General features: G+C 43.5%; 1 protein-coding gene across 1 annotated transcript in view; it reads left to right on the top strand.

Annotated features, from left to right (window-relative positions):
- The window catches only part of LOC124290248 (short transient receptor potential channel 3-like), a 124,156-nt gene that overhangs the window by 78,547 nt on the left and 22,784 nt on the right, over positions 1–22,825 (top strand). The window contains exons 5-8 of the mRNA XM_046726959.1: positions 10,865–11,126; positions 18,397–18,553; positions 21,477–21,598; positions 22,096–22,280. Of these exons, the coding sequence (XP_046582915.1) occupies positions 10,865–11,126; positions 18,397–18,553; positions 21,477–21,598; positions 22,096–22,280 (726 nt within the window). The remainder of the gene's footprint in view (positions 1–10,864; positions 11,127–18,396; positions 18,554–21,476; positions 21,599–22,095; positions 22,281–22,825) is intronic.

Here is a 22,825-nt window from a genome sequence, read left to right as displayed (position 1 = left end):
CGTGATCTGTATCCAGTTATATCGTGTATGCGTGATATGTATCCAGTTATATAATGTATGTGTGATATGTATCTAGTTATATCGTGTATGCGTGATCTGTATCCAGTTATATCGTGTATGCGTGATCTGTATCCAGTTATATAATGTATGTGTGATATGTATCCAGTTATATCGTGTATGCGTGATATGTATCCAGTTATATAATGTATGTGTGATATGTTTCTAGTTATATAATGTATGTGTGATATGTATCCAGTTATATAATGTATGTGTGATATGTATCTAGTTATATCGTGTATGCGTGATATGTATCCAGTTATATAATGTATGTGTGATATGTATCCAGTTAGATGTCTTGTGTACCCGGCTTGTGGATTTTGTCTTTACCTTGGATGTGACGTTGAGTGGCACGAGTGGCAAGCATTGCTTCCCCATGTGATTTTAGACATGGTAATGCATTATAGGTACGACATCCCGTCTTTGTCAATTTCCTTAAACGCTGCATCAGCAACTTGTAGTTCTCCTTGGCAGACATCAAGGCTATTTGCAGCGGGTCAAAGTGACCGCCAATCTCTCAAACTTGGATGAAATGAGTGGCATTCAGAATTAAAATGTAAAGGCTATTTCCGTTATGGAATTTTATGGAATTATAATGCTGACAGCTAATCCTTCCTTAACCTCACACACACTTGACCTATGCGTCTACACTGTATTTATACCTGGAATATTTATTTGGAAAAAAATCTTAAAACTATTTTTGTTTTGATAAATGTAATCTTGTTCAAAGTTATTTCAACCTGTCATTGTCAATTTGCGATTATGAGTATATGTAAGCTTGAGCAAAAACTCTGCCAGTTGGCTGTAGTAGTTAAGTAGGTAAGGATTTCTTCAATAACAGGTTCGCGTCACGGCGATCAGATGTGGGTTCTCGATGATATTGGGTATAGCTTCTGTCTCCGCCTATATTAACTGAGAAATGTGATCATTATGGCTAGCTCTCGCCAGCGTACAGACGTTACTGTATACTCAGAACATGATAACGACTTTGACCAAGTGTCATTAGTCAACCGTATATAGGTGAATTGTCTCGTTTCTTACACATTGCTCCTGCTGGATGGTATTCTGGTCTAGACAGCAATCAAATGTCATCTGCTATATCACTGGTTCAACAGCATTTCATCAAGAAAGATATACCTGGCCGATCACAATGGCTGTATAATGAACAGTCCGTATTGAATTGTGTATCACTGTAACATACAAAAATACTTGTCCTCATCAGATGGTACATGTGTCATACATACATGATGTTTAAAAAACCCAGCTACCCGCCTTATTTAACCGATATAATATAATCCCGAGTCATGTAACACTGAGGTAGAAGGTACAATTTTGATTTAGCTCTAAGGTAGTAGATACAGTCTGATACAATAGGTAGGTAGTAAGGGAGGGAGGTAGGTAGGAAGGGAAGGAGGTAGGTAGTAAGAGAGGGAGGTAGGTAGGAAGGGAGGGAGGTAGGTAGGAAGGGAGGGAGGTAGGTAGGAAGGGAGGGAGGTACGTACGTAGGGAGGGAGGGAGGTATATAGGTACGTACGAACGTACGTACGTAGGATCTGATGCAGTAGCATTGTGTGCAGTGACAATTTGGCGGTGTCAACAAAAGCAATTTATGCAGTCTAGTATGGTGACATTGTATGAAGGGTCTGTTGCAGTAACATTGTGTCCAGGGTCTAGTGCAGTAACATTGTGTGTGGGGTCTAGTGCAGTAACATTGTATGCAGGGTCTAGTGCAGTAACATTGTGTTCAGGGTCTAGTGCAGTAACATTGTGTGTGGGGTTTAGTGCAATAACATTGTGTGTGGGGTATATTGCAGTAACATTGAGTGCAGGGTCTAGTGCAGTAACATTGTGTGCGGGGTATATTGCAGTAACATTGTGTGCAGGGTCTATTGCAGTAACATTGTGTGTGTGGTCTATTGCAGTATCACTGTGTGCGGGGTCTAGTGCAGTAACATTGTGTGTGGGGTCTATTGCAGTATCATTGTGTGCAGGGTCTAGTGCAGTATCATTGTGTGTAGGTCTAGTGCAGTAACATTGTGTGCAGGGTCTAGAGCAGTAACATTGTGTGCAGGGTCTATTGCAGTAACATTGTGTGTGGGGTCTAGTGCAGTAACATTGTGTGCGAGGTCTAGTGCAGTAACATTGTGTGCAGGTCTATTGCAGTAACATTGTGTGCAGGGTCTATTGTAGTAACATTGTGTGCAGGGTCTAGTGCAGTAACATTGTGTGCAGGTCTAGTGCAGTAACATTGTGTGCAGGTCTAGTGCAGTAACATTGTGTGTGGGGTCTAGTGCAGTAACATTGTGTGCAGGGTCTATTGCAGTAACATTGTGTGCGGGGTTTAGTGCAGTAACATTGTGTGCGGGGTTTAGTGCAGTAACATTGTGTTCAGGCTCTAGTGCAGTAACATTGTGTGCAGGGTCTATTGCAGTAACATTGTGTGCAGGGTTTAGTGCAGTAACATTGTGTGCGGGGTTTAGTGCAGTAACATTGTGTTCAGGCTCTAGTGTAGTAACATTGTGTGCGGGGTCTATTGCAGTAAAACATTGCAACACTGTGTGTGGTCCATTGCAGTAACATTGTGTGCGGGGTCTATTGCAGTATCATTGTGTGTTGGGTCTATTGCAGTAACATTGTGTGTGGGGTCTATTGCAGTAACATTGTGTGTGGGGTCTATTGCAGTAACATTGTGTGCGGGGTCTATTGCAGTAACATTGTGTGGGGTCTAGTGCAGTAACATTGTGTGTGGGGTCTAGTGCAGTAACATTGTGTGTGGGGTCTATTGCAGTAACATTGTGTTCAGGGCCTAGTGCAGTAACATTGTGTGCGGGGTCTATTGCAGTATCATTGAGTGTGGGGTCTAGTGCAGTAACATTGTGTGTGGGGTCTACTGCAGTAACATTGTGTGTGGGGTCTAGTGCAGAAACATTGTGTGTGGGGTCTATTGCAGTAACATTGTGTGTAGGGTCTATTGCAGTAACATTGTGTACGGGGTCTATTGCAGTAACATTGTGTGCGGGGTCTAGTGCAGAAACATTGTGTGTGGGGTCTAGTGCAGTAACATTGTGTTCACGGTCTATTGCAGTAACATTGTGTGTGGGGTCTAGTACAGTAACACTGTGTGCGGGGTATAGTGCAGTAACATTGTGAGTGGGGTCTATTGCAGTAACATTGTGTGTGGGGTCTAGTGCAGTAACATTGTGTGTGGGGTCTAGTGCGGTAACATTGTGTGGGGGGTCTATTGCAGTAACATTGTGTGCAGGGTCTATTGCAATAACATTGTGTGCGGGGTCTAGTGCAGTAACATTGTGTGTGGGGTTTAGTGCAGTAACATTGTGTGTGGGGTCTATTGCAGTATCATTGTGTTCACGGTCTATTGCAGTAACATTGTGTGTGGGGTCTAGAGCAGTAACATTGTGTGTGGGGTCTATTGCAGTAACATTGTGTGTGGGGTTTAGTGCAGTAACACTGTGTGTGGGGTCTAGTGCAGTATCATTGTGTTCACGGTCTATTGCAGTAACATTGTGTGTGGGGTCTATTGCAGTAACATTGTGTGTGGGGTCTGTTGCAGTAACATTGTGTGTGGGGTCTATTGCAGTAACATTGTGTGCAGGGTCTATTGCAGTATCATTGTGTTCACGGTCTATTGCAGTAACATTGTGTGCGGGGTCTAGTGCAGTAACATTGTGTGTGGGGTCTAGTGCAGTAACATTGTGTGCGGGGTCTAGTGCAGTAACATTGTGTGTGGGGTCTAGTGCAGTATCATTGTGTGCAGGGTCTAGTGCAGTATCATTGTGTGTAGGTCTAGTGCAGTAACATTGTGTGCAGGGTCTAGTGCAGTAACATTGTGTGTGGGGTCTATTGCAGTAACATTGTGTGTGGGGTCTAGTGCAGTAACATTGAGTGCAGGTCTAGTGCAGTAACATTGTGTGCGGGGTCTAGTGCAGTAACATTGTATGCGAAGTCTATTGCAGTAACATTGTGTGGGGTCTATTGCAGTAACATTGTGTGCGGGGTCTAGTGCAGTAACATTGTGTGCAGGGTCTTGTGCAGTAACATTGTGTGCGGGGTTTAGTGCAGTAACATTGTGTGCGGGGTTTAGTGCAGTAATATTGTGTTCAGGCTCTAGTGTAGTAACATTGTGTGCTGTGTCTATTACAGTAACATTGTGTGTGGTCCATTGCAGTAACATTGTGTGCGGGGTCTATTGCAGTATCATTGAGTGTGGGGTCTATTGCAGTAACATTGTGTGTGGGGTCTGTTGCAGTAACATTGTGTGTGGGGTCTATTGCAGTAACATTGTGTGCGGGGTCTATTGCAGTAACATTGTGTGCGGGGTCTAGTTCAGTAACATTGTGTGTGGGGTCTATTGCAGTAACATTGTGTGCAGGGTCTAGTGCAGAAACATTGTGTGCGGGGTGTATTGCAGTAACATTGTGTGTGGTCTATTGCAGTAACATTGTGTGCGGGGTCTATTGCAGTAACATTGTGTGTTGGGTCTATTGCAGTATCATTGTGTGCAGGGTCTAGTGCAGTATCATTGTGTGTAGGTCTATTGCAGTAACATTGTGTGCGGGGTCTAGTGCAGTAACATTGTATGTAGGGTTTAGTCCAGTAGGATTGTGTGCAGGGTCCATTACAGTAACATTGTGTTCAGGGTTTAGTGCAGTAGCATTGTCTGCTGTGTCTAGTGCAGTAACATTTTGTGGGTCAAGTACGGTAACGCTGTAACAAGTTGTGAGGGTTAATACAACATAACGCTAATGACAAAAGGCGTATGTAAGTAACCACATTAGAGCACCACTATTTGAACATACATGAGCGCCTCTGTTGAGAGCAGCACCACAAGGCGGTGCCTCGGAATACACTGACTCAGTACAGTCCACACATTGTCTGACAGGCTCATCACGCCAGGGCAGGTTGGTTTTCACCCAGTGTGTGTCCAACAGCTGTACATCATGGATGGCGATTTGTTTGTGATGTGTTACAGATAATCACTGAACGAGCGTAATATATTGGATTAAAAACAGAAATAAACTACAGTAGAAAATTGTCGATGACAGGGTCTGTAAACTGCTCAGATAACACTCGCTGTACGCTGCGTGCGTCAACTGCATTATAGTACATTTCCTTATAACAATAAGCGTAATCACCGTCATTACTTCCTACAGACAAATTTGGCCATGTCATTACGACATGTATTATGTTTCGTTTACAAGAATAGGAAAGTTTACGCCCTCTACGTAATCGTGTTTGGCTTGCAATAACGTCATCTTGAAATGAAGAATGATGACAATTTTTATGGATATACAACAGTTACTTCTTTTATTCTTTGAAGGGCGACGTTTCGACATAGATTCTAATGTCGTTGTCACTTGCTTGACAACGACATTAGAATCTATGTCGAAACGTCCCCTATACAGAATATAGAAGTTGTATAACCACACAAGTTGTCATCATTCTTCATCAACTCAACTTCTAAAATGCCCCTCAAAGAAATCTGGAAATGATGTAGGTGACAAAATGACATTATACTGTCATGACATTATGACTTGATAATACGTCACGTGGAACACAATATCCCTAATGTACTCTAAGGCAACCCTTCTAGGTAAAGAAAGGTATGGTAAGGACAGTGGATTTGAGAGTATATGACATAATAATTCAGACAATATTAAGACAGTATAAGGTTTGTATGTCGCGAACTGTTACAAAAAAAAGATTAAAACAAATAATCATTTAAACGACTAATACTGGCTGGTATGAACAATTACCGGGCTGTTTGTTTTCAGGATCGAAAGGTAGAAACTGATGTGAATGAAGTATATGACCACTGGCGTTTAGTATCTGTCGTACTTTTCTGACTATTTGCTGCTCAGAGGTATCGCCGGTGTTGGTTATGTGAGAAAACTGAGAGCGTTTCCAACTGTAAGTGTCGCCACAGAGCCTACACGTCATACACACCGGGGTGTTATATAGGGTCACTTTTACAGGTTTGAGTATATGCGGGTTTTTTACGTCATCAGTCGAAGATATTTGTTGCAAGAGACTTCATGCTGGGAATGCACATATACCAACATGAGCTGTATTGATGTGCTGTTGGCTTATCAACTACCATGGAAGTAATCAGTCGCGCACAGAATAACGACAGAAACGTATCAATGTATCGGACTGCTCATGTAGATAAGGAAGCTTTGCCGACTGTTTATGAGTCTAAGTTTCAAATGAGGTTTACCTCCTGTTGACTGTAAGTCCCACATTCGAGAAGCTTATGCGTCTACTGCATGACGGGGGTGCTGACGGCGGTCTTGGACACCGTGATGATGCGTTGCAGTGATTTGAAGCCATTGGATCTGGATTCGAATTCTGACATGTGCTTCCAACTTTTTCCCTGTCATTATTTACATCGATTGATGCTTTAGGATCTTTACTTCATTAATAGGTGAATAAAAGACCATTAGATAATATATCTATTTGTGATATACTGGGTGAATGCCATGCTTATCTTGTTCTTGCACACTTGCTATTTTGAGTCACTCTGATCCATATTGCAACATATTGGAACTCCTAACATGGAGCTCCACATCCGGTGACGCGGCCAGGCGTGATGTCACGTGACCTACAACACCGTCAGAACCGGCCTACCCAGCATGCGCCAGTGTAATGTCCGCTGATTGTTTCCGGTTATAAGGCGGGAATGATTGGTTATCGATACACAGCCTCTTTAAGTCTATAAATCAGTACAACCTGATGCACCGACCGGTCATCAGTGGACTCTGGATCCTATTTGGTTTCCCAGATGGTTGTAGATCACCCCATAGCCCTGCGCCAGGCGATCAATCTCAACCGGGCCTCTACACCCTACTTCTTTTCCTAACTCATCTTCACTTCGCCAGTTTTTTTCCTAAATCAGAAACTTCAACATCTTAGATTTCACTCTCTAAAGCTAATTTAAAGACTTGTCTTAAATTTTAATCTTCCTTCTCAGCTAGGAGGGGCTAGATGTGTATTCAGATATGTGGACTACTGTCGGTGGGGGCCAACTACCGGCTCCTGACACTGCTGGTCCGTTATTACTGGGAGGTGCAAGGCCAGGGAAAGCTGGCAGTGCCAATCGATGTGGTAGTTATTGTCACTGTAATGTCTAACTCAACCAGAGGGGTCGTTGCCAATAACTGAGAACGGATTAACGGTTTTTTTTGCTGTCAGATTGAAATCACTTGGCTCCTTGATCAAAATTGAACCCATTTTATTGTTGAAATTATCACGTCATGTCAGCCTCTTTAGCGTTGTAAGGACAATCAGCGACTGTCAGATGAGATAAGATTGCACTAAGCACGCCAGCCCCGTATATAGGGGTATGATACCGGGGATGGAAACAGAGGCTCATTTATCGCAAGTACTTTATGGTTAAATTAACGACCTATAGACTGAGTGATCAGTTACTCTCTTCTACATCTGACATTAGATGGACTCAGACGGGTTAAACACACGCGTATCTGCCTGTAGTCGACCAGAACTACAATCCGTCAACTGTTGTATACTTCGGATCAAAATTCGTCGGCAAACGAAACTGCCACATATCCATTAAGCTATCCATCTTTTGAAAGAGAAGTTTCATGAATATTCATCCGGTACTGGCGCTTTGTTGTGCTTTATGTACCGATGCCAAGCCAGTCTGCCAATAAGTGGGTCACGGGTGGCCACGTGGGGAGACACGTGCACGGCCTATATCACTGTTGACTTTCTTCAAACTTGGTGCTCACAAGGCATCATACACTTGAAACATTGTCTAAAGAGGCATTCGATTCACAACTTGGGAACCGTTGACATGAAAACGTATTTGTGAATTGGTAGAATGGCTGAATAGGCAGTAAAGTGCAGTGCCGGGCTAAAAATTACATGCTTGAAAATTGGATTTGGCCAAAAACATACAAATGTTGTCAAAGCATTTCTAGGCTGAATGTCTGGAATCTGTGAGCCACTTCACACGTACCAGACAATACCAGGACCACGTGGTCCATTACGTCATCCTTAGCGTGCCTTGTTAAATCATTGCCACCGTCAAACATGGTTTATACTCTCATTTGCCCTGCAGTTCGTCTTCAGTACACGGGACAGACAGAGCTTACCTAGTCGTCTCCCAGGACGGTCATACACCTACGACAGCATTGCGGGTCAGAATGACCATCTTGTACTTCCTCCTCCCAGTTTATGCAGCCTTAATGCAATTGGTAGCGATTTTGTTTATCCCAGGAGACGAATGAGCGCCATGTATATCACCTGAATGCTGAACAGAATTGACATGATGAAGCGTATACACGTAAATAGTTGGAAGGAAAAGAAGACCAACTGTCGTGAAGTATTTCCAATATGTCCGTGAGGGTCATGATGGGGAGGGGTCACAAGTCAGTAAGAATTAAGGCTTTTTACTTTCGTCATACATTCGCTTCTGTCAGAGGATATGGCGTGAAAATGTTTGGTCAGTAGATATGTTGCAAACCAACATATAAGATATCAAATCATATTAATGTAGATCATCTGTCTGTACAGAAACCCGGGAACATTTGGATCTGCACTGGTTTAATTACCGTAACACAACACAAATCCTTGGTTTGGTTGTCTCCTGTATTGCCTCCATTACATTAAATTAGTATTTTGAATCAAAACATTTTATGAACATTTTACCTTAATCTTTTGCGATTAACAGTTACCATATCTGTCAATAATTGTTTTACACCAAACTGTACACCCATCTGGCTCCTCGTCCCCCCGAGAGACGATGTTGGCGATGCTGAAGATTCTGAAGAACGACAGGAGAGTAGTCAGCTTCTTTGGTTAACTCCCGTCTATAAAATGGAAGATGATCTGTTTACAGAACACTGAAAGCCTGTTCCAGACCAACATAAAAGATTGGACTCAACGTCGTAAAAATCGAACATTTAGTTTCGCTCTTTAATACTGTAATTCTAAGGTTGTGGCTAAAATTAAATCAAGAACATTCTGGAGCGTGATAGTTTTCGGGTTCGGGCACCTGATGATTACAATGTTTGCAGACAAGGGAGATATCACGTGAAAAGAACGTTGTCATGTCGCTACGGCGTCCTGGCAGTGCTTGGAGTGAATGTTATCACATGAGATGTTAATTGCATACGTAGCCAAAAGTTATTTTTCCTCGAAATCCCTAAAGACTGTGTGACAAAGACGACATCTAGTTTCCAATGTCAGCTTTCCGTCTGTTTGTTCAGCACAATGTTCCAGCTGCTTCTTTGGTATCGGTGTCTTTGGGTACATCGTGGTAACAGTGCAGTCACCTTGTACCTACTGTGCAGCGAAAAATCAAGGAGAGCGACACGACTTTGATCAGGGATAAGACATTCAAGTAAAACTTTTTAAAAACTTATGTAGTGGACAAAATTATGTCTAGTGAAACGTAACTTTGACTTAAGTCTCACCATAATTTTGTTTCCATGTTTTATTCGGGTGAACAAATGACTTGCCTTTGCATGTGTTTGTGACATGTACCACCTGTGGGGCAGGATATGCTGTTGGCAAGACACCTGGTATAATGGAAAGGGTTTTGTCGGTTGTATTTATGTCCTGGGTGCCGTTGTACAAAACAATCTTAGCGTTAAGTCTGTCGTAAGACTATGTTAAGGTGTGGTAGTTACAGTCACCTCAGCGCTAAGATCACTTTGTGCAAAAGCACCCTGATGAATCTTTACTTTCGACGAAACTTTCTTCGCAAGATCTTTGATTCGTCCATTCCTCCCAAGAGGTCGGTTCTGTGTAAACATTGCAGTGACCAGTAACCCACACTAGTAAACTAACGGGTGAAAGGAAGGATACACCATCGCCAATACCATCGCCGAAGCTCTACAAATGTATGGCCCAAGCCGCAATATAATCACCACTGTACAACCATCTCTTGATTGTGTCATGTTTAGCGACCTTCAAACATGGATGCAAAATTCCTGCCCCTCGGCAGTTCACTTGGTGAATCAAAATTAATGCGACAGATCATTGAGACCTGTATGACAGTCACTTCGATGCCACCATTCAACAAAGCGATCCTGGATGATCGTAACTCACTTAGCTTCACATAGGCTTGCGACAGATAACTTTGTTGCGCGAGGCACAGGGGTTGACATGTCTCGGGCCTATGTTTGTCATTGAAGGCATCTTTGAAGGGGAATGCAACATTGTGGCATATCTTCTGGTAATACGGACCTCTTCGACTTCGGTAATATTGTAAGCTACTCATCTGCTGACCTAGATGTCATCTAGTCAGGTTCATGGCTGGAGAAGGCACATCTTAGATGTTTCTTAATGATTTATATAGGTTTTACACCGCTATTAGCAACCTACCCACCAGGTAGACGCGTAAACTCACGATTCCAAACCTTCAGACTGGAACCTTCACAGTGGCAGTTGCAAATATTCCTTCTCGGGGTTTAGAAACGATCCCCAGTACATTCAGGCAAACTACCTGCAGCTGGAGTCAGACTCAAGTACTGGGTTCATCGTGTGTCGTCGTACCCCAGTATGGCTATGATGTTCGGGATATCAATCACAGGTTTATCTAGTCCACTCTAACTCATTCAAAGTCATCCGTCATATTACTGTAATATTGTGACGTCACACAACGACAGCAGCAAATTAGGAATTCAGACAACAGACATATTGACGAGAATAGAATCCTGTTTGATTTGGATATTTGTTTGTTAGTTTTTGCCACATGAGCTAATTAATATACCCACCCACTCACTTACATTGTGTCTCCTAGCTGTTACTTATTTCCCTTCAGTTTGGGCGCATCATGCGCTGCCCGGTGACGAAGTTCATCACGCACACGACGTCACACATCTGTTTCCTTATCCTCCTGGCGGCCGCCACGTTCCGCATCACCGAGTCAGGGGAGACAATCACCTCCACGACTGAGATGAATGAAACCAAGTACGCCCATCTCAGCAGCGAGGAGAAGATACAGAATATCTTGAAGGAAACCCTCCGCCCAGCCAGTACTCTCATCACTCATGTGCAGATCTGTATAGTATTTTGGATATTAGGTGAGTAAGGGCACCTGCAGATCTGTATAGTATTTTGGATATTAGGTGAGTAAGGGCACCTGCAGATCTGTATAGTATTTTGGATATTAGGTGAGTAAGGGCACCTGCAGATCTGTATAGTATTTTGGATATTAGGTGAGTAAGGGCACCTGCAGATCTGTATAGTATTTTGGATGTTAGGTGAGTAAGGGCACCTGCAGATCTGTATAGTATTTTGGATATTAGGTGAGTAAGGGCACCTGCAGATCTGTATAGTATTTTGGATGTTAGGTGAGTAAGGGCACCTGCAGATCTGTATAGTATTTTGGATGTTAGGTGAGTAAGGGCACCTGCAGATCTGTATAGTATTTTTGAAATTAGGTGAGTTTAGGGCACCTGCAGATCTGTATAGTATTTTGGATATTAGGAAAGTAAGGGCACCTGCAGATCTGTATAGTATTTTGGATGTTAGGTGAGTAAGGGCACCTGCAGATCTGTATAGTATTTTGGATATAAGTTGAGTAAGGGCACCTGCAGATCTGTATAGTATTTTTGAAATTAGGTGAGTTTAGGGCACCTGCAGATCTGCAAAGTATTTTCAAAATTAGATGTATTAGGGCACCTGCAGATCTGCATAGTATTTTTGAAATTAGGTGAGTAAGGGCACCTGCAGATCTGTATAGTATTTTTGAAATTAGGTGAGTTTAGGGCACCTGCAGATCTGTATAGTATTTTGGAAATTAGGTGAGTAAGGGCACCTGCAGGTTTGTATAGTATTTTGGATATTAGGTAAGGGCACCTGCAGATCTGTATAGTATTTTGGATATTAGGTGAGTAAGGGCACCTGCAGATCTGTATAGTATTTTGGATATTAGGTGAGTAAGGGTACCTGCAGATTTGTATAGTATTTTGGATGTTAGGTGAGTAAGGGCACCTGCAGATCTTTATAGTATTTTTGAAATTAGGTGAGTTTAGGGCACCTGCAGATCTGCAAAGTATTTTCAAAATTAGATGTGTTAGGGCACCTGCAGATCTGCATAGTATTTTCAAAATTAGATGAGTTAGGGAACCTGCAGATCTGTATAGTATTTTGGATATTAGGTGAGTAAGGGCACCTGCAGATCTGTATAGTATTTTGGAAATTTGGTGAGTAAGGGCACCTGCAGATCTGTATAGTATTTTGGATATTAGGTGAGTAAGGGCACCTGCAGATCTGTATAGTATTTTGGATATTAGGTGAGTAAGGGCACCTGCAGATCTGTATAGTATTTTTGAAATTAGGTGAGTTTAGGGCACCTGCAGATCTGCAAAGTATTTTCAAAATTAGATGTGTTAGGGCACCATCAGATCTGCATAGTATTTTTGAAATTAGGTGAGTTAGGGAACCTGCAGATCTGCAAAGTATTTTCAAAATTAGATGTGTTAGGGCACCTGCAGATCTGCATAGTATTTTCAAAATTAGGTGAGTTAGGGAACCTGCAGATCTGCATAGTATTTTCAAAATTAGGTGAGTTAGGGAACCTGCAGAACTGTATAGTATTTTGGATATTAGGTGAGTAAGGGCACCTGCAGATCTGTATAGTATTTTGGATATTAGGTGAGTTAGGACACCTGCAGATCTGTATAGTATTTTTGAAATTAGGTGAGTTAGGGAACCTGCAGATCTGTATAGTATTTTTGAAATTAGGTGAGTTTAGGGCACCTGCAGATCTGCATAGGATGTTGGATGTAAACTGACGCAAACATATCTGTAAAGTATTTGGGATATTATGTCAGTACGGGTACCAACAGTGTTTGGGCTACCATGTGCGTTAGGGTGTGCGTGTGCGTGTGCATGTGTGCGTGTATCGTGTATCGAGTACATGAATATGAATGTAATGTATTCTGTAGTACCCATTATTTGAAAATTGGAGTCTTTTATTAGATACATCCGGTAAAATGCATACATAACTAACAAATAATTTAATATGTATATAGCATTTGTAATTTGAGCTAAATTTGTGCTTTCGTGAATTCATGTGTATGAATGACAACATGTTGCAGAGGTGAGTATTACCATGTTTGTATTGTTTTGGCCTGTATACTATAATACGTGATCTTCCAGTGAAATAACACATTCAAATGTATTTAGAAGGTTCCTTAGAGTTATTTGTAAAAATGTGAAATGTTTTGTATCATTTTATTAACTCCATTTATGAATTTGATCTCATTCTGCGGTTTCTAAGCATGTTTTATCGGCATGATGAGAATGCTGAATTAGGAGACCTATTACCCTACTTTGTGCTTCTGCTTGTATGCATGCGGGTAGACCAGTGTCACAACCATCTGCTATAGTTATGCGAATGAGGCCTATATCTTCTTACTGCGCATGCCTATTACGACCTGTAGACCAGTGTTCTACAACCTGACTAGTCCCCGTCACAAGGTAAGTGCACGCAGCGACCGCCCGGACAACGCCACCTGGCTGTAAACTAACGTATTAATCATACTGACATTGTCCTGAAATGCATGCCCACGTCCTTTATATGATGCAGTTGCCGTCCTAGATCCTCTCGACAGTCACCATAGTGACTACAGCTGTCACGCCCCTTCCCTTGCCTTCGATAGAGTCACGATAGTATATCCTACAGCTGTCACTCCCCCTTCCCCTCCCGTCGATAGATTCACCTTGGTATATCCTACAGTTGTCCCTCCCCCTTCTCCTTCCGTCGATAGAGTCACCTTGGTATATCCTACAGTTGTCCCTCCCCCTTCCCCTGCCTTCGATAGAGTCACCTTGGTATATCCTACAGTTGTCCCTCCCCCTTCCCCTCCCGTCGATAGATTCACCTTGGTATATCCTACAGTTGTCACTCCCCCTTCCCCTGCCTTCGATAGAGTCACTATAGTATATCCTACAGTTGTCCCTCCCCCTTCCCCTCCCGTCGATAGATTCACCTTGGTATATCCTACAGTTGTCCCTCCCCCTTCCCCTCCCGTCGATAGATTCACCTTGGTATATCCTACAGCTGTCCCTCCCCCTTCCCCTCCCGTCGATAGATTCACCTTGGTATATCCTACAGTTGTCACTCCCCTTCCCTCCCTGCCTTCGATAGAGTCACTATAGTATATCCTACAGTTGTCCCTCCCCCTTTCCCTCCCGTCGATAGATTCACCTTGGTATATCCTACAGTTGTCACTCCCCCTTCCCTTGCCTTCGATAGAGTCACGATAGTATATCCTACAGCTGTCACTCCCCCTTCCCCTCCCGTCGATAGATTCACCTTGGTATATCCAACAACTGTCCCTCCCCTTCCCCTCCATCGATAGATTCACCTTGGTATACCCTACAGCTGTCACTCCCCCCTTCTCCTCCCGTCGATAGATTCACCCTTGGTATATCCCTACAGCTGTTCCCCTCCCCTCCCGTCGATAGATTCACCTTGGTATATCCTATTGGTATATCCTACAGCTGTCCCTCCCCTTTCCCTGCCTTCGATAGATTCACCTTGGTATATCCTACAGCTGTCACTTCCCTTCCCCTGCCGTCGATAGAGTCAAGATAGTATATCCTACAGCTGTCCCTCCCCTTCCCTCCTGTCGATAGATTCACCTTGGTATTTCCTACAGCTGTCCTCCCCTTTCCTCCCGTCGATAGATTCACGATAGTATATCCTACAGCTGTCCTCCCCTTTCCTCCCGTCGATAGAGTCACGATAGTATATCCAACAGCTGTCCTCCCCTTCTCCTCCCGTCGATAGATTCACCTTGGTATATCCAACAGCTGTCCCTCCCCCTTCTCCTCCCGTCGATAGATTCACCTTGGTATATCCTACAGTTGTCACTCCCCCTTCTCCTCCCGTTGATAGATTCACCATGGTATATCCTACAACTGTCCCTCCCCCTTCTCCTTCCGTCGATAGATTCACCTTGGTATATCCTACAGCTGTCCCTCCCCCCTCTCCTCCCGTCGATCGAGTCACTATAATATATCCTACAGCTGTCCCTCCCCCTTCCCCTGCCTTCTCCTCCCGTTGACAGAGTCCCACCAGTATATCCTACAGCAGTCAGTCATCACCCGTCGACAGAGTGACAAAAGTATACCCCACAGCTGTTATTCTTCCCCTGTTCACCTTGGTTTACCCTACAGCCGTCGGTCTTCCCTAGTCGATAGATTCTCCTTGGTATATCCTACAGCTCTCAGTTTTCCCTTGTTGTTGATGTCACCTTTGTATAACGTACAGCAGTCGGTCTCCTCCGTGATAGAATCATCTTTGTTTAACCTACAGGCTACAAACCACCATCTCCATAGAGCCAACTTGGTATACCTAATGGCAGTCTGTCTACCCCTCTATGAAGTCACTCTAGTATATCCCACAGCTCCCCGCCTAACTCCTCCATAGAGTCACCTTGGTATACCTAATGGCAGTCTGTCTACCCCCTCTATGAAGTCACTGTAGTATATCCCACAGCTCCCCGCCTAACTCCTCCATAGAGCCAACTTGGTATACCTAATGGCAGTCTGTCTACCCCCTCTATGAAGTCACTGTAGTATATCCCACAGCTCCCCGCCTAACTCCTCCATGGAGTCACCTTGGTATACCTAATGGCAGTCTGTGTACCCCCTCTATGAAGTCACCTTAGTATATCCCACAGCTCCCCGCCTAACTCCTCCATAGAGTCACCTTGGTATACCTAATGGCAGTCTGTCTACCCCCTCTATGAAGTCACTGTAGTATATCCCACAGCTCCCCGCCTAACTCCTCCATAGAGCCAACTTGGTATACCTGATGGCAGTCTGTCTACCCCCTCTATGAAGTCACTGTAGTATATCCCACAGCTCCCCGCCTAACTCCTCGATAGATTCACCTTAGTATACCTGATGGCAGTCTGTCTAACCATGGAATAGCCTACAGCTGTCAGCGTAACTCTTCAATAGACTCACCTTAGTATATCATACACCCGCCAATCTAGATACACTCTGGTATATCCTGCAGCTGTGCGTTTACATAAACTCACCTTGGTATATCCTACAGTTGTGAGTCTAGATAAACTCACCTTGGTATAACCTAGAGTTGTGCGTCTAGATAAACTCACCTTGGTATATCCTTCAGTTGTGAGTCTAGATAAACTCACCTTGGTATAACCTAGAGTTGTGCGTCTAGATAAACTCACCTTGGTATATCCTTCAGTTGTGAGTCTAGATAAACTCACCTTGGTATATCCTTCAGTTGTGAGTCTAGATAAACTCACCTTGGTATATCCTTCAGTTGTGAGTCTAGATAAACTCACCTTGGTATATCCTTCAGTTGTGAGTCTAGATAAACTCACCTTGGTATATCCTTCAGTTGTGAGTTTAGATAAACTCACCTTGGTATATCCTTCAGTTGTGAGTCTAGATAAACTCACCTTGGTATATCCTTCAGTTGTGAGTCTAGATAAACTCACCTTGGTATATCCTTCAGTTGTGAGTTTAGATAAACTCACCTTGGTATATCACACAGCTGTGAGTTTAGATATATTCACCTTGGTATATCACACAGCTGAGCATCACCCCCTCATCAACCACCTCATCTTGTTCATATCAGACGCACTCTACCCTGGCGTTCATTGACCCACCCCGAATACGACCGCCACTCCCGGAATATCGTGCCTGAAATATTCGTTAAATGTTTATCAGTTGATCTGAAAAATACACCACCTGGAGCGGCTACATGGTCTGAAATAATCTCTCAGCTACGGGCACGTGCAACTACGACAACAAATACTGCCAACATGACTACATAGATAGACACTGTCAACAAGACTAGGTGCGACTGCATAGATAGACACTGCCAACAAGACTAGGTGCGACTACATAGATAGACACTGCCAACAAGACTAGGTGCGACTACATAGATAGACACTGCCAACAAGACTATGTGCGACTACATGGATAGACACTGTCAACATAACTACATAGATAGACACTGTCAACAAGAGTATGTGCGACTACATAGATAGACACTGTCAACATAACTACATGGATAGACACTGTCAACAAGACTAGGTGCGACTACATAGATAGACACTGTCAACATGACTAGGTGCGACTACAATAACGGAAAATACTAGCCCGCCAGTGTCGGACTATGGAAACTCTCGCTGTCAGCGCCATTATCTGACTTTAAGAAGAGAATTAACGTTGTGATGCATTATCTGATTTGTAGAAAAAGACGCTACAGGCGGCGAGACAATATCTGATTTGAAGCAAAGGACATTGTAGGCGAGACATGATCTGTCTGTGGGAAACAGTCGTTGTAACCGCGACATTCTACATTTATAGCAATGCGCCACATCAACGTGACATCACCAGACTGTGACAGCAGACACTGTTTACCACGACTTGGAATCAGACACCGGCTACAATACTCTGTCTACTGGCATAAAAGTCGAACTCTTTTCCAGTAACTTAATCAGAAAACCGCAGCATAATTACATTACAGTTTTTAGACTCTCGATCAGTTTCAGCACGTTTGACCTATTGCTGCGCAAGAAAAACATAAAATGTCAGTAATATCGTCCTGAAACTAGCCATCCATCATCTTACAAAGATGAAGCTCCGAATTACAATATTTCATTAGGATGATGACACACAATCTTCCAGTCGGCTGTATGGTGTCGGTGAAGATTCCACAAATGTTTGTAAAATGCATGTAAAGTCTGAAAATGGGTTTCACGACAAATCACATTGCTTCTGGCTAAATACTTCTGACTGACTGCGTCTTCCCTTCAGTTCTCAGCGAGTGTTGATAGGAAGACGGATACAGGGGCCACTTCCGGCACTGGTTGGGTGAAGAGCAAAATGTACTGACGTTTTTCTACATGCCGTAACGAGGTTCTACACGCTAATGAAACCACATGTATATGCAAAGACGTCATTGTTGAATCTTACAACTATAATGTTGTATCAGACTAGAATGAAACAGACAAACGTGTGGACAAACTTTCAGAACAAAACAAAATATGGGGTTTTGCAACCTTCTTTTTCTCCAAAGTTTCGAGACGGAAGTAAGAGTCTTATCAAGATCCAAATTCAATATTTTCGATAGAAACTGATAAACATTCCACGAATGTGTACCCCGTTCCCACAGCGATGTTAACACCGCGACTGTCATTGTCGTAGACGCACGCGCAGCATCCACCACAGTTGTCGGCGTGCCCTTCATGATAGGCTAGAGGACCGCGTATCTAACGGGAATAATATGTGCACCGTTTGTCAAGTGAGAAGGTAACACTTTGCATGAATCTATTCTACTCCATTTCATTGCAGGTCTTCTATGGATTGAATGCAAACAAGTGTACATCTCAGGAGCCCGGGCTTACACCACCGACTATTATAACTTAGTTGATTTTAGTGTCTTATCTATGTATCTAGCGTCCTACGTTCTACGGTTCTTCACGGAGTACCAGGTATCGGAGGCTGACAGGTAAACACAGTTATCTCCCCTTCCCTCCTCACCCTTCAGTCTAGCCATGTAGATAGCTCCGGCTCTCTCTCATTTCAGGTGTATTATGGATTGAGTGCAAGCAGGTGTACCACTCAGGCGCCCGATCCTATACCATGGACTATTATAACTTTATGGATTTCAGTGTGCTATCAATGTATCTTGCTTCCTATGTGTTGCGGTTCTTCACCGAGTACAAGGTATCGGAGGCCGACAGGTAACCAACCCTCTCCTATCGCGACTTGCTGCCGGGTTTCTTTGTGTGTGTGTGTGTGTATGTGTGTGTGTGTGTCGTTCGTCTCTCTATCTTGAGGCACCAACATCTAACACAATACTACAGTTTCCACGTGTTTAAATACATTCTACAAATAGAGCACACGCTAAGGAAGATTGTACTCTGATGTATCGCAATACATGTGCTCCGATACTCCTACGATATGTGTCAAGTTCGGTTCCGAGATAGTGACGTAGCGCCATCAACTCTGATATTGCTGTAAAGCTCTAAAAGCGATACTGGTCCTCTTCCCTTTCGCCTGGAGATTATTTACGAATATTGCTGTAATGTCATTGCAATGTACGATATGGGAGTCATAGTGTGCTTATAGGTCGTGACGACCCCTGAAGATCCGGGTTAGAATTGGTCTTCAGCAACCCATGCTTGTCGTTAGAGACGACAACCGGGACCGGGTGGTCAGGCTCGCTGACTTGGTTGACACATGCAATCGTATCCCAATTGCGTAGACCGATGTACATGCTGTTGACCACTGGATTGTCTGGTCCAGACTCGATTATTACAGATTGCCGCCATATAGCTGGAATATTGCTGGGTGCAGCGTTTAACAACCAACAAATACATAATCATAGGTCGTGTATCAGAAGCTCGTAGTTGATCGAGGGGAGTGAAATATGAAGACAAAAAATGTTCATGTTCAGACATTTCTTTTTTATTTGCCGATATAAATGATGTTATCCGTCTTGACACTGGGAATAATCGATCTATAGTAACAAACGAATGAATGCGATCCCATGCGTATTTGTTTGATAAATACGATCCTCTTTAATTTCATATCGGAGATAGGATTGATGTTGTCTTCAGACATGCAGGTTCCTGCTCTATCTAAAGTCCATACAGGCAATATGTTTATATCGACAAACACGAACCGTCCGACAGCCTAATCCAGCAACGTAGCTAACGTCGTGGGCTGCGGCACTACATCGTCATTACATACACTGGGCACATTGTCAGTGTGGCACGTTGTGAATCCGTGAAGTGTCTCAGTGTCAGTATTAAGGTGGCACATTATGCATGGAGAGTGACAGAGAGTCGGGGCACAGTAGCTGGGTGGCACGTTGTGAATCCGTGAAGTGTCTCAGTGTCAGTGTTAAGGTGGCACATTATGCATGGAGTGTGACAGAGAGTCGGGGCACATTGTCAGTAGTTGGGTGGCACGTTCTTCATCTGGGATGCGTCTGGGTGTCAGGGCGGATTGTCAGTGGCTGGGTGGCACGTTGTGTATCCAGAGTGTGCAAGCCGCATGTCGTCTGCTGTTCGAACCGTAATAAAACTTGCAGCACCGGAAGTGAACCAACACATATCAGGTATTGTCTAGTATTTCACCGGAAGTGATTCTTTACACACAATATTGTCCAGTGTTCATGGAAGCACCTTTTGTTGTATCAGAACGCCCTCTACCCGTTGCAGCATGAATTGAGGTTAAGGTCGCAGCACATTCTTTCAGCATAATGTGAACTTGAACCATATGTCATGACCTTCCTATCAAGGACACTGTCTCGGATACAGGGCGAACTGGGAGACTAAACCGAACTCTCTTCTTTGCATGTAAATGTAAATGTATCTATCTAACACACAAACGACCGTTTGTTCATCTCGCAAGTAATGTCACATCTTGATGTAATACACAAAGACAGGATATACTTAACTTTATTAAATACAACAGGTATAGCGTTAAATTATACATATGAAAGGACAATTGTTATTCCCTGAACCATTGCCGGCCATCGTTAACAGATGATGCTTTTGTCACCGGAAATGAAAAAAGGGTACATTATATAAGACTTCAAGCAGCTTGACGGAATTGGCAGTTTAAAGTGAACATTGCATAGGCGGATCCAGAGGGGGAGTGCAGAAGTGCGCCCCCTGTTGTCCTGAAAGTTTATTAAATGACCATTCAAACTCGGGTGAAAATGAAGTGTGCAACCCCCTTTTTCTCAATAGTGTGCAACCCCCACCCCACCCCTTTCTCAAAAGCTGTATCCGCCCCTGCATTGTAGTTTTCTTATATGATGGTTATCTTGATACCCGGAACCAACAGAATATGTAGACGTATCTGCTATATTTACCCACCCAACCCCGTGGTGGGGTAACAAGGTGATAAAGGCTATTGTAACCATGAAATGAATCGTCATAAACGATACATTGCGCTGTCGGAGTTCAACTTAACGAGATTCCATTACATTGATGTCGTAACGAAACACTAATAAGTTATGTGCAAAGTATCCTTCCCACATCCATTCTGGTGCTACAGAATAATGTCTTGACTCCCGCCTCGTCCATGATGAAAGGTTATCCTCTGGCGCTCGCCGCGTTCATGCGGGCGTTAGGTAATTGACTGCCCGGTCCTCTCTATACTACAGGAATGCTAATAGGATATCGAACATTTTCCACAGCCAAATGAAACATCAGAAGTGACGTACTAAAATAAATAGCTCATCGTAAGGCGAAGTATACACAGTCACTTTATAATGTAAATTTTTTTGCCACAATGCACACAAGTATTCACAATAAGATATATCGTTCTATTTATAACAATTGTAATTTGTTCCGCAATATCATTTTGCAATATGTAATAGCGTCGCTGTGTACACATATCGTGTTGTATTGCAGGACGTCGAATGGCACAAATCGGGCGAGAGAACTCCTTATGCAACAAAACCACACATACTTCCATCTTCTGGTTGCTGATATCAAGAACCCGAACCACAGGATCAATTACTTCATGGAGGCATGTAAGTCAATGGGGGTGAAGTTTATCGTTACACAGCTCCCCTGGGTGCTCGTTTTTATGTGCTCTTCGACATTGTGGGATCATAACGGCGAACTTACACATTGGTCGAGTACATCCAACAGGGCGAAGTACTGTACACAGTTGGTTTAGTGTGGTACTGATCTAAATTGGCGCTGTACAAAGTTGACCGTCAGCTGCACCAAGTCGGCGTAGCTCTGTACAACCTTAGCATAGTTCTTACAAAGTTAGCATAGCGCTATACAAAGTCGGCATAGGTCAGTGCAAGTCGACACAGCGCTATACAGCGTTAGCATAACTCTGTACAACGTTTACAAAGCTCTCTATAAACCCGTTACTGTGCATCAAAGGATCGAATGAATCTCCCTGTCGCTGGTGCAGCGTTGTGTGTCTATGTTAATATGGTTGATGATAAGATGCATGGAGACAGGACATGGACGGACATATTTCAATCTGATATGATTCCACCTGCCATTGCAGCACGGTTCCATTGGGAAGCAAACGACCCTGAGATTGTCTCGGACGTCTTGTTCGCCATTGCCAACGTCATCAGCTTCGCGCGCACCACCTACCTCATGCCAGCCTTCGAGGTGCTGGGCCCCCTGCAGATATCCCTTGGGCGCATGATCGGCGATATCACCAGGTTCATGGTGCTGTTTACCCTGGTGAGTACAATATATACATGGGTGAATCAGTGTCTGTTACCCTGGTGAGTACAGTATATACATGGGTGAGTCAGTGTCTGTTACCCTGGTGAGTACAGTATATACATGGGTGAGTCAGCGTCTGTTACCCTGGTGAGTACAGTATATACATGGGTAAGTCAGCGTCTGTTACCCTGGTGAGTACAATATATACATGGGTGAGTCAGCGTCTGTTACCCTGGTGAGTACAATATATACATGGGTGAGTCAGCGTCTGTTACCCTGGTGAGTACAATATATACATGGGTGAGTCAGTGTCTGTTACCCTGGTGAGTACAGTATATACATGGGTGAGTCAGCGTCTGTTACCCTGGTGAGTACAATATATACATGGGTGAGTCAGCGTCTGTTACCCTGGTGAGTACAATATATACATGGGTGAGTCAGTGTCTGTTACCCTGGTGAATACAGTATATACATGGGTGAGTCAGTGTCTGTTACCCTGGTGAGTACAATATATACATGGGTGAGTCAGTGTCTGTTACCCTGGTGAGTACAGTATATAC

The sequence above is a fragment of the Haliotis rubra genome, unplaced genomic scaffold (genome assembly GCF_003918875.1).
Source record: "Haliotis rubra isolate DU_JTF1 unplaced genomic scaffold, ASM391887v1 Scf46, whole genome shotgun sequence".
NCBI classification, from domain to species: Eukaryota; Metazoa; Mollusca; class Gastropoda; order Lepetellida; family Haliotidae; genus Haliotis; species Haliotis rubra.
The sequence above is the reverse complement of the archived record's forward strand: the minus strand, read 5'-3'. Positions and strand labels throughout refer to the sequence as shown.